General features: G+C 36.2%; 1 protein-coding gene across 3 annotated transcripts in view; it reads right to left on the reverse strand.

Annotated features, from left to right (window-relative positions):
• The window catches only part of LOC129771710 (calcium-transporting ATPase type 2C member 1), a 188,331-nt gene extending 173,883 nt beyond the window's left edge, over positions 1-14,448 (reverse strand). Inside the window, exon 1 of one of the 3 annotated variants that reach the window (XM_055775659.1) lies at positions 14,054-14,448. Coding sequence is in view for 2 of the 3 variants with exons in the window: in XM_055775656.1 (XP_055631631.1) it covers positions 13,634-13,864 (231 nt within the window). In the remaining variant the exon portion in view is untranslated. Of the gene's footprint in view, positions 1-13,633; positions 14,029-14,053 lie in introns of those variants that run through there. The other 2 variants (XM_055775657.1, XM_055775656.1) reach the window with 2 other exon arrangements.
• Between the last annotated feature and the right edge of the window lie 531 nt (positions 14,449-14,979).

Consider the following 14,979-nt stretch of genomic DNA (forward strand, 5'->3'; position numbering starts at 1 on the left):
CGCCTCCATAGTTCATTGCTATTATTTTGAAGTTCATCGATTTTACTTTGTTATATACAACTTCTAGTCTTTTTCAAGGCCTGTGAATATATATTCCGCACGAAGGTGTACCTATTCCAATCATTTTCTGAATTAGTCCTTATTAACTTTCTGTACTTTTTATCTTTTTTGCGTTTGAGACGCAGCAGATCAAAAAAGTACCAGCTAATTCATTTGTAAACTCTCTCAAAATATCAGTTAGAACAGCTGCTTTATGATTCATATGTCCCGTCATTGCTGCAAAATACAGGCTTGTCGAAACAAGGTCAGACATGGCTTCTTTGGAATATCTATTCCTGTTTTTAATTTTTATTCTATTTCCACTACGGTCATCCTGTCCATTCTCAATGTAAACAAAAATTGTCTCATGTTCAGTTATTTTAAATTTGGCCTCTGTAAAAGAATGCACAGTGGTAAAATTTGGATACACGTGATCTATTAGAGTTCTACCATATTTAAATATTTTAATAGCTTCGTTATCAGATTGTTTTAAGTTGAAGTAATGTGATAATTGTTTCAATTGATTCGAATTTCGCACATTATGCCAGTCAATGTTAAAGTCACCAGCAATTATATTCAACTCACTGCAATTAACAATGCTCTCCCACAAGTTTTCCAAAAATTTTAGAAATGGTTGGTCACTAGAAGTGGGTGAATGAGATAAAATTTCATGATTTCCCATCTGCATGCCTCTTTCAACTGAAATAGTCAAGAACCAATTATTTTCAACCGGTTCGTTTAATCGAATGTTAAATTCGATTGATTCTTTTGCATAAATTGCACCTCCAGTGTGTTTGGAGTACAACAAGCAAAAGGCAACTTTTTAACCAGGAATGTTGTGTTGATCATCCTTCATCAATTATGTCAGTTCCAGAAAAAAAAAACCATCTGAGGACGCATGTTTTCTACAAGATATCGTATTTCTGCGTGGTTTGTAGGAAGCCCAGCTATATTCAGATAAATTATTGCTAACTTCTTCTCACATATATACAGCACTTGTTCGCTAACTAGGCGTTCTTTAACTGGGCTGCTATTCGGCTGGGCTGAGAGAAATAATTAGTACATATTTATATAACAAATTTTATTCTGACTAACCAGTTCGATAATCATTTTCTACCATCCAGCTTCCGAGACTTCGGACCAACGTCCAATTTATCAATATCGGGTTGCTTTTGTATTGTTATTATATGTTCAGTTCTTGCAATAATGACAAAAAAGGTTATGTTTTGTCATTTATTTCCATGAAATAAAATTTCAACATACAAAATGTAATCGATTAATTTGAGAAGCAGGAAATCGGAACTTGGTGCAATGAACTGTGTGGCGAAGTTCCGAGACTTTTCGAAATTGGGCACTTGTTTATGCTGGCACAATTTGCAGATGGGTTCTTTTTCACGCTCGAAGTATTCTGCTGCTGATTGATTGGCAAGTTGGTAATGCATATCTGCGCTGGTATAATGTTGCCGGTGCCGTCTGGAGTGTTTGAAGAGCACAAGAATTGGAAGAATTTCGCTGGCACAATATTTGTGCAACAGATGAAGTGGTCTAGCTGAAGACTAATTGAAGAACTCAACAAATATTAAATCGTATGACCAACGTATATACATCATCATTTATCCAATATTTTGGGTGGTATATGATGCACCTCACTGGCATATATATACTTGCCAGACAACAACATACACAATTACATATACAAATACATAAATATTGTCATTCGAATATACGATTTATTACAAACATAGAAAAAAAAACAAATGGCGAAAAACATTTGCGTCAACTGTGATTATAACCTCGCGAATCGTCATTTTTATGCATGAGAATATTTATGGGATATAAATGATGTATCAGGACGTTGTAAAAGTTTTTACTCATCTGTGCTTTAGTGGTTCCGTACGAACGAGAGCATGATGAGTGCATCCAATGTGGTCACGGATGTTGGAAGCAAGGTGGAGCACAGTCCTGCAGCCTTCGTAAGAGGGGCATTCGATAACGCGCATGATACGGTACCAAGTGACCTGCGTGAGAGAGGTACGCATAAAGGCTGCATGCGATGCGCTCACTGAATGGTGGAACGCAAGACGGAGCACAGTCTCGTAAGCCTGCAGGACGGTCTCGTGCATACGATAGGTCACCGAGTGGCCTGCGTATGATAACGATAACGATAGTCACAGTGTATGAAATGTATGTGTGTATGTGTGAGAACATTGAGATGGTGATGAATATGCTATTCAGCATGGTGCCAGACACTTAGGAAGCGATTGGCCTTTGAGGGTAAAAACTTTTGAAACAATCCGATGTATAAAACGGTAGTGGGATATTAATGATTAAAACGAGTGGTGGCGATGATTAAGAAAATTGCTCTGATAGGATTCGAGCTCCGATTGCTTGGATTGTTTAGCAGTGGCTATTTCGCACGGCGTTCCGAAATATAATTTCAGAGCAGTTAAAACTCGTACATATGAAACGAAAGAGATGCAATCGAATACGTCATTTCTGTTCGTCTATTATATTTTAGTGGAAATGTCCCGAAATATATATAGAAATGTGGACAATTAGGGTTCAGTGCTGCGTGTTTTAAGTAATAAAATAACATGAAGTAAAAATTTTCATTTAAATTTTACCAATTTAAAGATGCTTTCAGGCCTGCTGACCTGGTAGATTAATTTGCTTCCCTAAATCACCATATCACCACCAGAAGTCGACACTGTACATACGACATCACAAATCTTGATATGTAAAAATCCTAATACAATGTATATATTACGATTCAATATGATTTACTGTAGAACAATTTCCCACAGCATGTCCCAACAAACATTAAATCGTATGAATGGCCATAATTAGAGGCGATACGCATGCATCGAAGACACATTTGTATGATATATGACGCATATACACGCAAAAATGGAAGCGATATACGTATACGCCATATTTCATACACATATAAAGCCGCATATAACGATATACGATGCTTTTTACACTGATATGGGATTTGATTCGACAATGCTATGTAAACTGAATAGAATATGCGTATATAATACCGCCTATCGCAATACTAGGATGATCGTTATGCCGATATACGAGTCCATCAATCATCTAGGAAATCGAGTTTTGGCATTTTATACGATTTCGGATATACATGATGCATCCTTCGGTTGATAATTTATACGATTGTTATTTGATACGAATTTATATGCGATCTAGCAAATGCAGAAGTTATTCGATTTAATGTTTGCTGGGTCGATACAATTTCTACGCAGTACTGCATTGATTTAATTAACATGTTCATGCGAAATGCAAACTGCATCAGCCTTATATGCATAAATGATTTCGTATAAACGATAGTGTATATCATAAAACCGATGTTTGTTACACCGAATTAAGACTTAATCTGTAATGATGAATAAAATAGTGGTTTTCGCATTTTATACGATTTTAAATGTACACAAATTTTATCGACACTGTGTATGAATTTGATTCAATCTCACTTTATATACGCCAAGTTAAGGGATTTAATGTTTGCTGTGGTATGTAAAATGAATGTCAGATTGAATGGACATCTCCACCAGAGGTTAGTCTATTTTACTCGATAGCATACGTAAACTTGAATGTGTCATATCTGAAGACTGTGGTGAGAAAAGCCGCATTAAATGTTTTTATTGTTGCCATAAGGCAATACGAAGCTAAGAGTTTTGATATAATTGTAACACGTGCATTTTCACCGTGTAAATGTAATTGATTTTCGGCTTTCGAATCATGGTGCTGCTTGACATATATGTTTAACAATTTCTCCTTGTAGACTAAATCAATAATTAGCTCGGTATAAAATGAATAGATTGGTTGCATTTTTCAAAAAGTTCGTTATATTTACTAATTATTTCTTTCAGTGTAGGGCTTTAACGTTAGCAGGGCTTTGCACCCGCCCAGTTAGCGGACAACCGCTGTATATATATATGACCTGTATGTATAAATATATATATATATATATATTTTTTTTTTTTTTTTTTTAAATTGCTATTTGTGAACAATCTCGTAACCCCTACTCCCCCTGAAGTTGTCGACGTGGTTTATAGACATCCCCTAATCAGCTCTACGGTACTTTTGTTTATTATCGTTTAAGTGCAGTTCTTCAAATATAGGGGAATTGGCGCTTAAATCTCCTCTGAAAGGGCAGTGTGACTACCAGGCATCGAAACACTCGCATCGATTTCCACTCAGACTGCTACTCCTCTGCTATCGTTGACCCGCGCTGCGTTATTTTGTTCCTTCATGTATGACTGTCGATCGCCCCACATAGCCCTCAGCGTAAGCTAAGTGAGCGAGTAGGATGCATTGCTCCCATATTTTCCCTTCCTCACTCGCTCTGATGCATAGCGTGATCTATTCCGTCAGACACTCGCTCGCATCCCCCTCCGAGGCAATAAAAGTTCGAGTTCGATGACTCGCTCGGCAAAACAAGTGGGCATGATTATTTGCGATCGTGAGTTTGGACCGAGTTACTTCGGATAGTTCACAGAGAGGCAAACGATTAGTTCGCATTGTCCAGCCAGTGCAGGATGGTAGATCGCAAATGAATGCCGTCCGCGATGGACGGGAAATTTAAATGCATAACTGAGTTGATATAGGGCTGTGGAAAAACTTATTTCTCATTAAATTTTTAAAAAAATTGCATTAAAAAGAATAATTGGTTTTATTCATATCATGAAATCGTTAAACTTCATTTTATAATATGGTTGTTGTTTCTTTGTTTTTAAGAGGCTTTAAACTTTGCAGTTCATTCGCCTCCATTTATAATATGGTTTCAATTTGGCCTTTATATGTTCTGGATGCGAGCTATTTTTGATTTCAGGAGACGAAGGTTAATTGAATAAGACACGCTGCTGAATGATGCTTGTTGTTGCTTTACGTCGTGTTAAATCCTGGGCTTGTCGTGTAATATGGGGTGACTTACTCTAAGTATTATCAAATTATTAAGAGTATAAAAGAGTAAATAAGTTTTCGGCATACATTATCATGCCGGGGGTTCAGGTTCAATTTCCGTTCTGGCCGGGGGATTGTTCGTGAAAGGAATTTATTTCGTAAGTGTAAGGTCAATTTTATTCGGCATAGAAATCTCAACTAAGTACCAATGAAATGACGCAATTATACTGCGTTAAGAAGGGAATGATACTTCCAAAACGTTATTACCATTTAATAAGTTTCAGAGAGTTTCAAATTGACGCAACCCAAAGATTTGCAATACCGTAATGCTTTTTATCCGGGAAATAAACGAAATGTGCTGTATCTTGCCAATTAGATAGTTACCTGTAGCCAATTGTTACCTGTTCTAGGCGTTTAGCGGTATAAGTAAATGGTATAGGTAAAAGTAACGTTCCCATTGGAACTTTCGATTATCTAGAGTATTTAATTTTTTTTATTCTGTTTAATCAAATCATAAAAAAAATATTTTCCCTGTAAATGTAAAATAACAAATAACAAATATTGTACAAATCATTGCACTGATTTATTTGTATAATGTGTAACCATAAATTGTCTGGGGCCCTTTGGGAGGAGGAATGTTTTGAAAATCGAAAAAAATATTCATTCCCCTTGGACCAACATATTATTCAATTGGTCAAGTCCAACTACGTGCAAAAGCTCATACTCATGCTTCTTGAATGCCAAGGAGAGTTCGATGACATGGTTATGGGAATCAACATTAACGATGCTATGTTTTGGGTAGCCGAGGCTTGAGACAAGGTACCGGCTAATGGAATCAGCCGGCCGGTGAAGTCATGGAACATGCATACATCTCGTTGTCGGTTGTAAGAGAACGCATATTTTCGATTCAGCAGAAATAGATGGACCAAGGCAATACCGTGCACGACGAGGACGTGGAGTTTGAGGCTCTGAACGACGATGGCATAGTCAACATTGTTTTGCATCCAAAAACTTCTTTCTACGATGATGAAAATTCAATTTCGACTGCCGATGAAGCGAATACTCCATCAATTCTAGAACCACAAATGTGTTTCAAATGAAACAGCCTTATGTGGAATCGATAAAGTTATCACGTGGGCTGAGGAAAACGGATTGCCATTGGAAAGACAATTGCGAAAATTACTTAGAAATATTTTAGTGAAAAATCATTCATTCATAAAATGTTAGCTTTTAATTTTTGCTTTGTGGCATATTATGTGGCATATTAGAGTGCCAATGAGTGTGTGGGAAAAATGTGACTTTCGAATTTTCGAATGGCACTTTCTGCAAAATATTGATTTCGGCTAAAAAATACCCTATGCTAAATTTCAGCTCAATCTAACTTTATTTACTAGCGTGCAAGGACGTCAAAGTTACTTCAAAACCGTAAAATCACCCAAGGGATATCAAAAATCATCTCTGGAACTTAAATGACAAAAAATAATTTCGAGATGACAAAAGATCTCGACGGTTCATGCAATTTGAAGACGTTTGGCATCAAACGATTTTTCCCAAACTCTGATTTCATGTACTCCCTCCTTTACGGCTTTCGAAAGATCAAACTTTGACGTCCTTACGACACTGAAAAATTATATTTATATAGTGTGTTTTTTCGCGGGAATCAATATTTTCCAGGAAGTCTCTTTCATTATTTTGGGATGATCATTTTCATTGGCATTCTAATGCACATTGTTACTCATGGATTTGTTCCTAATCGAAATAAATACTAAATTGCCAAACAAGTTCTGTCAAATTTACGCTGCGATAATATCGTAACATATGAAGATGCTAATTAGACATCTTTGAGAATCCAAAAAATCATCTTGAACTATCCTATCGAATTCAAAGGTTTATCACTTATTTTGTATTCTTTGTAACAATCTCAATTCTCCTATCCCAACTTTCCTTACTACGTCCATGCTTATTCGAATGATCATATAATATATGAATATTGAATTGATATTTTCATTTGAATTTGTGATTTTAACACTAGATTTCCAAAGCAAGCCATTTTGACTGTATTTCAATTTCAATTGGAAATATAATGATGAGACATTATGACACATTTTTTTAAAAAGCTGTGACTTTTTTTTCCAAAATATATATTTTTATAAAGGCTCATATGGCGTTAGCCTCACGGGGCCGGGAGTTCAATACTTTGACAATTTTTCTTATTATCTATGTTAGTAATATACAAACTGTACACTGTACAACACTGTACAAAAGCTGTGACTTTTTGTACAATTTATTTATACGTTTGTGAATAAGTGATACAAAAACCCACAACTTTTTAAGAAATTGTATCATAATGTGTCATCATTATTTTTCTAATTGAAATTGAAAAGCAGTCAAAATGACTTCCTTGGGCAATCTACCGTTAAATTAAAAAGTACCCTGTGGTAAGGGAGGCGATCTGGCGTAGTGGTAACATCCATACCTCTCACGCTAAAAGTCACGTATTCAATTCTCACTTCTGTCGAAATTAGAAGTAAAGTGACGAACCAGCCACAATTGTTGAAAGTCACTAATCTAATACAGAGAGAAAAACACTGTGGATAGTGAGATTTAAACATACTAAACGGACCCCACTCATCCTGTCTACATCCATGATTAACTATAAAATCTATAGTCTTTTATACACCGTGACCATAATATTATTTAGTAAAAATAAGCTCATCTCTATATTAACATCTATAAAAAATTAATAAACACCGTTTGTTTGTTCAAGATTTTTCTTTTTACAATTTTCTATTTTCCATTCTGTGCTTTTTTGCAAGCATAAACACACTGCGACCAAAAACCTTTTTTATTGACAAATATACATATACGCTGCAAAAGTTTTACATTCCTGGATGAAAAGCACAGGAAATATCGAAGAAAAAAAAAACTTCATCCATCTATGGGTGTGGCTTTCTTTTTTTCTATTATTCAACTCATTACCGGAAAGCTTTTTCTTACAAACCAAAACTATTGCTGTTATTTTTATTGTTGGCTGGGGAAATATGAATGCAAAATAATTATTTCTCTCCGATTATCTATTTCCCGGAAAAAGGAACATATTCCAAAGTATTCAAAGTACAACTGCGCTGCAAAAATACAACGGCATTAAGGGTTACGAGGTTGCTATTCAGTGGAATATATTGAATTTTCTGAATTATCTTCGTCAATAAGATGCCCACTGGATCCGACAAGAGAATATTCACACCAGCAATATTGTTAAAATCATCGTTACATGTCCCGATGATTTTCTTCCGTTCCTCCACATTCCAAATTATACGAAACGTCATAGAATAAAGTTGTTGCGAGAATCGAACGACGAACGAGCTAATGGAGTCTCCCCATACGAGCGGTATAGAAAGCACATCCAGCACAATTTCAATCCAACTCTCAACTCTCTTAGTAAAAGCATATATTTAACAATAATACACATATTACACTAGCACAACAACTAGGTGCATGTTATTAGTAATTACCCGACTATTTCATAAACAATATTGTCCTCTGGCGAATAACCGCAAAAGTTCAAACCACCCAATAATTATGAAAAGACAATAATAAAAGAATACAAATTAAACATAATTTACTTTGCAGCACAATTACAAAATTCTCCGGTCGAAGATTTGACGGAGGCTTCTCGATGCAAAATGAATAGACGACTTGACGTCGAAAATCAAGCCAATTATTTATTCGCAGCCTGATATGCTCAAAAATTACATTTTAACACGTTAGTCACCCAGCGCGAAAGTATTTATAGATCTAGAAGATAATCGAAGACGTCTGCAAATACATACCAATACAACTTTCATATCATTAGGAGACTCGTCAATCATCCGAAATATAAATGAATAGAAATTATATTTTTATAATTTTTATTTTATGATTATTCTATATACCCTATATTTATATTTAAATGCCTATTTCATCAAATTTCTATTCAACTTGAACGAGAAAAATGTCACGCATATGTGTGACGACGAGGGAGGAAAGACAACGAACGCAATACGCTTCCTATCCACGATAATCTTCCAACTACTGCAAGAGCAGATTTCGATTCAACTCATACTGCCCGGTAACCAGGGTTGCCAATAATATTTTTGAAAAAACTGGAAGATTGCTCTTAAAAAAACTGGAAGAAAACTGGATCCTGTAAAACCTTTATTTTAAGAAGACCGGCTATGATTTATCTAAATTGATTTTTTTTACTCATTCCAATGCTTGAGAAATTGATTTTTTTTATGCTTCGTGTAGTGTTTTATAAAACGTGTAGTTCATAAAACTGTAACTGTAATTACTGTGAAACAATATTTGAGGAATGGTTTTATTTGGGCGAAACTTGAAGAGTTTCGTATTTATCGCTTTATTAAATCCATAAAATCGCTGATAGAAGAGCGTAGCGTATAGTTCGATACCTCAAAAAGGCACAGATCAGCATGAGATGCGAGGTAAAATACCAAAAACAACCTCTCATAATGTTATTTCAATACTCAAAAAACCACAAACAACGGTATTGAGAAGCTATCTTTCTCATTTTTTTGGTACTATTCATTGCTAATTTACATATTATATTAGAGTTGTACAAACCTAATTTCGGTATCAAGATCAATATGAGGGACCCTTAAATATTTCCTCTAGCTCGAGAAAGTACTTTTGAAAAAATATGCATAGTATGCTTTCTTGCAAAATATACACTATGGTTCACATGTATTTTATGCATGTTAGCTATCAGCTATTCAGGGGAGTTTGTTTGCATTAATTAAATTATTTATATTTAGAACTAAAACTCCTTCGAGTGACTATGAGAAACTAATATCCATTTGTTGTAAACGGAAGCAAGGTTACTTGGGTTTTATATTTATATCAATTAAAGACAATGGAAACCATTTACTCTATAACCTTCTGAACTTCAGAATGTTTTAGAGGATCTATAACATCTGATGTTTATATAAACTCAGAGCCTGCATAGCTCGCGGACTCTATGAACTATTTTGGGTAAGTTTTCTTTCTATGGACATTGTACCAGTCGGGAGTGGAATGATAGATCAATTGGTCTGAACTTCAGAATAGGTTGGGTATAAATTGAAACACAGTGTAGCACATTGATTCTTGGGTAGGCTGTTAAATAAAATTAACAATTAAGTGATACCCTGTTTTTAAAGTAGTTTGATAAGTTTCCACCATTCGAGAAAGCTCTTCGTTTTGGAATTTTCGACAAAACACCGACCGATCGAACAAAATGGGAAACCCCGAATTACAACCTCGCCTGTCGTAGAAAAGAGAGATCGATCCAAGGTCGAATGATAAATGTAAGAAAATAAAATTACATAAGGGATAGGAAGAGGGAGGGACAGATAATACTTATCATTGTAAATTTATTTTACATAAAATGGATAAAACTTGGGCACACATATGAAAAAACTGGATAAAACTGGACGATATTCCAAAAAACTGGAAGATTTTAGGGTTCAACTGGATGACTGGATCGAGAAAAAAAACTGAAAGAATCCAGTTTAAACTGGAATATTGGCAACGCTGCACATGAGCGAATAACAAAGGCGCTCCCCCTCGGTAGCGATCGCGATCGGACCTTGGATCGATCTCTCTTTTCTACGACAGGCGAGGTTGTAATTCGGGTTTTCCCATTTTGTTCAATCGGTTGGTGTTTTGTCGAAAATTCCAAAACGAAGAGCTTTCCCGAATGATGGAAACTTATCGAACTACTTTAAAAACAGGGTATTACTCTATTGTTAATTTTATTTAACAGCCTACCCAAGAATCAATGTGCTACACTTTGTTTCAATTTATATAAATATCGGATGTTCCAAACCATTCTGAAGTTCAGACCAATTGATCTACCATTCCACGCGCGACTGTTACAATGTCCATAGAAAGAAAACTTACCCAAAATAGTTAATAGAGTCCGCGAGCTATGCAGGCTCTGAGTTTATATAAACATCAGATGTTATAGATCCTCTAAAACATTCTGAAGTTCAGAAGGTCATAGAGTAAATGGTTTCCATTGACTTTAATTGATATAAATATAAAACCCAAGTAACCTTGCTTCCGTTTACAACAAATGGATATTAGTTTCTCATGGTCACTCGAAGGAGTTTTAATTCTAAATATAAATAATTTAATTAATGCAAACAAACTCCTATAAATAGCTGATCTTGAGCCTGTAAAAATAAACGAATTTATAAAAAAAAATAGCTGATAGCTAACATGCATAAAATGCATGTGAACCATAGTGTATATTTTGCAAGAAAGCATACTTGCATATTTTTTCAAAAGTACTTTCTCGAGCTAGAGGAAATATTTAAGGGTCCTCCATATTGATCTTGATACCGAAATTAGGTTTGCACAACTCTAATGTAAGATGTAAATCTGCAATGAATAATACCAAAAAAAATGAGAAAGATAGCTTCTCAATACCAAAGTAATACTTGAGCAACGTTGTTTGTGGTTATTTGAGTATTGAAATAACATTATATGAAGTTGTTTATGGTATTTTTTTGTATTTTACCTCGTATCTCATGCTAATCCGTGCCTTTTTGAGGTATCGAACTATACGCTACGCTCTTCTATCAGCGATTTTATGGATTTAATAAAGCGATAAATACGAAACTCTTCAAGTTTTGCCCAAATAAAACCATCCCTCAAATATTGTTTCACAGTGATTACAGTTACAGTTTTATGAACTACACGTTTTATGAAACACTACACGAAGCATAAAAAAATCTATTTCTCAAGCATTGAAATGAGTAAAAAAATCAATTTAGATAAATCATAGCCGGTCTTCTTAAAATAACGGTTTTACAGGATCCAGTTTTCTTCCAGTTTTTTTAAGAGCAATCTTCCAGTTTTTTTCAAAAATATTATTGGCATCTCTGCTGATGCCAATAATATTTTTGATGATGTGATGTGATTTTTGCTGAAGGATGGTCAGCGGCGTTTTGAGCGGTGAGCGATTTTTTTCGTCCCTGGTGACTACAATCAATGAAGGTAAACAGTTCGATGGCTCCAGACAGCTTACATTAATTGGTTTGAATATTTACACGAAATAACTTCTATCTTTGCAAAAAAAATTAAAAATCCGTGGATTCCTGGGAAGTCATCGGATTAACACGAAAGAAAATCCTACAGATTTGAACTGCGATTTATTGGCCATTGGCGTGTACTAGTTCGATCTTCTCGTATCAAAGAATAGTTCGGTTGAAAATGACCAAAGAATTAAATTTATTTATTTCAAAATTAATCATATTCATATATCATTTCCAATAATGCAAGCATTGCTAATAAATAAGCAGTTATAATTCTTCGAAAAATATACTTATTTACATATAACTGATTGAATTTGACGGGGAAATTTACCTAGTTTTATTAACCCCCCAAAATAAAGTCATGTACAATCCAAATACAGTTGAGAAGCCTTATACATAGCGAAGAAATCTAGCTATTATCGACTCCAAGGTATCTGAAGTAAAACGCAAGCACTCACCACGTGCACCACCGAGGGAAAGTAAAACTGCAAATGCTAGAAAAGGAATGGTAGAAATAAGGAACAACCATGTGCGTCATTCAATCCACTGACAAAAACTTGTCTCGCAATAAGTTTCAAAGTAAATCAAAAGCATGGTATAGCCAAAACAATAACACAGCTGAAAATCAGAATTAATAAAATTCATAGTTGCCTTGTTAACCTCCGGAAATCAGACGAATGCCCTGTCGCTCGATTCACATTAAAGTCAATTCGTTTTCAACCTTGAAGACTTCTAGGCGGCGAACACATCGCCAGACTTTAAAAGCATCAAATTGTGTCAATGAAAGAAATGCAAGATATCGATATTGAGATTTTTAGAGGCGAATGAACTTCCAAGTTTAAAGCCTCTTAAAAACAAACAAAGAAAGAAAGAAGATATTGAGAAAAATTTCCGCGATTTTTTCCAATGCTGCTGGTCCACCCATCCTTGAAGTGTCTCTTCGGCCTTGCGAAATTTCGTGAGACGTTTTGTTTTATCTGTCTGAAGAATTCCTCCGTTCAGAATTTCTACTCCGGATTCCAGCGGAAACCGGTTAGCAGCCAGCCAAAGATTGTCGGTGTGAGTGACGCGCGCGTGCTTTGATTTTCGTGCCCCATTAATTGCTTGCCATAATTGTGAGCCAAAAGGCATCTCTCGTTAATTCACTTTCCCCCGTTTTGTCAATCAACCTTTTACCGCTCTCGTTGTATCTGCTCGCGCATATCTTTAAGTATTTGTTGGCCAAATATCAAAATAAATGCGCTCGCGCGTTTCAAAGATTTGAAAGGCCCAATTCTCTGCGTATCAGAATGATAATGTATATATTAACTAATCTTGTCCAGCACCAATCGTGATTTTTCTGAAGATTTATTCCGCAAAACATATCAACTTTTGATTCAGTCTTGCTGCGGCGCACAAAACCGTGTAAAATGTGTGCCGGGAAAGCGGCAAAGCACACTTGGCGTACTTTCAAGCGTACCCGGCGCTGACCAACCGGACATACAATACATCCCGCAGCAGCATTTTTGGAAGAGTGTGAGAAAAAGAGTTAAAAGAGCTTATAGAAGAAGGTAGTAGTAATTGCGCTGACGTTATGCTGTTTTGCGCTCTCTCACCGCCGGGATCGATCCATAATCATTGCCAGTAACCTGCTCTGTTTCGTAGAAGCCACGTCCGAGCGTCTGCTGATGCGTATGATGATAGTGGTGTCCGCTGCCGTTCAGCGCTTCACGGGGCAACCGCTCATAGCTGTAAGCGGGACCTTTCGATGCATCCTCTCTTTCCTTCCCTGCACCGAGAAACTCAAAAATGGTCCCCATTGATTGCACAAAATCACCGAACTTCATCACGCGAGACAATAGCGATTCTTAGGTATCTCAAAAAACGAACAAACGAACAAAACCAATTCTATCGACGGACAATCAAAACTATTCAAGTTTTCTAACGCGACACGCTCGCCATCGATTCTCATCGGCTACTGAACCAAATCAAATCTTTAATCAGCATTTTATGATATAATTATTACTATTCCGTACCCCGAGGTAGCTAGGCGCTGGAACGTATGGAACTGCTTTGCTTCTGAAGGTGATTTTTTCCTTAATTTGACTGCAAAGCTCCCGAATCACTTGCCCACATCGACTCCAATCTCACAGATAGAACATAATTCACGGGAAATTTATCACTTGCGCACACTGTTTGATCCTGTCAATAAATTGTACAATGTCCGATTTAAGCACAACTCCGTTTCATTCACCGTTTATGACACCGTTTGAAAGACACTTGGCAGGATCATTTAGATTGTGTACCTGTGCACCGATTGCCAGATATCAATGCGTATGGAACGGGACTATTAATTGAACACGCGACGGAAAAGCTCGCGGATCAATTCTTTTCTGACAACATCACCTCAAAACAACACACAGCAAGGCAGAGCACGGATGGAACCAACACAACCCGGTACGCGTGCGTGTGTGTTTATTTACAACCAAATTTACAATCCCGGCATCTGTGGGATGACAGTAGGGCGTCAGAAAACGCCGTAACCCGATAAACATCGAATCGTTTTCGGCACGGAAGTAATTTTATGGGGTATTTTGACGTAGGACTACGTCTTTCATTTCTATACCGGGGTGTAAAATCAAAGTTTCGAAAACGAAAGCGTTACGCCGGAGACCGAGATTTTGAGTGTTAATAGCTCCTAAACAACTGAACGAATTGGTATGATAAACACTTCATTCGAAAGATAAAATGTCTACGCGTTCTATACTTGTTACTTTCTGATCCAAAAACTTGTTTCAATAGTCTTAAATTTGCTTTCAAAATAGGCTATTGAAATCACCAATCGGTATATAAGCGAGCGCCGCTCGGAAATCCACTCAGTTCTAATTGAACAGCGATTGGAGCATGTTGTCGCTGTTGTGGTGAAGCTCTTCATTTATCATGAAAGCGCGGATGAACGGTG

Source organism: Toxorhynchites rutilus, chromosome 2, assembly GCF_029784135.1.
Source record: "Toxorhynchites rutilus septentrionalis strain SRP chromosome 2, ASM2978413v1, whole genome shotgun sequence".
Classification (NCBI taxonomy): domain Eukaryota; kingdom Metazoa; phylum Arthropoda; class Insecta; order Diptera; family Culicidae; genus Toxorhynchites; species Toxorhynchites rutilus.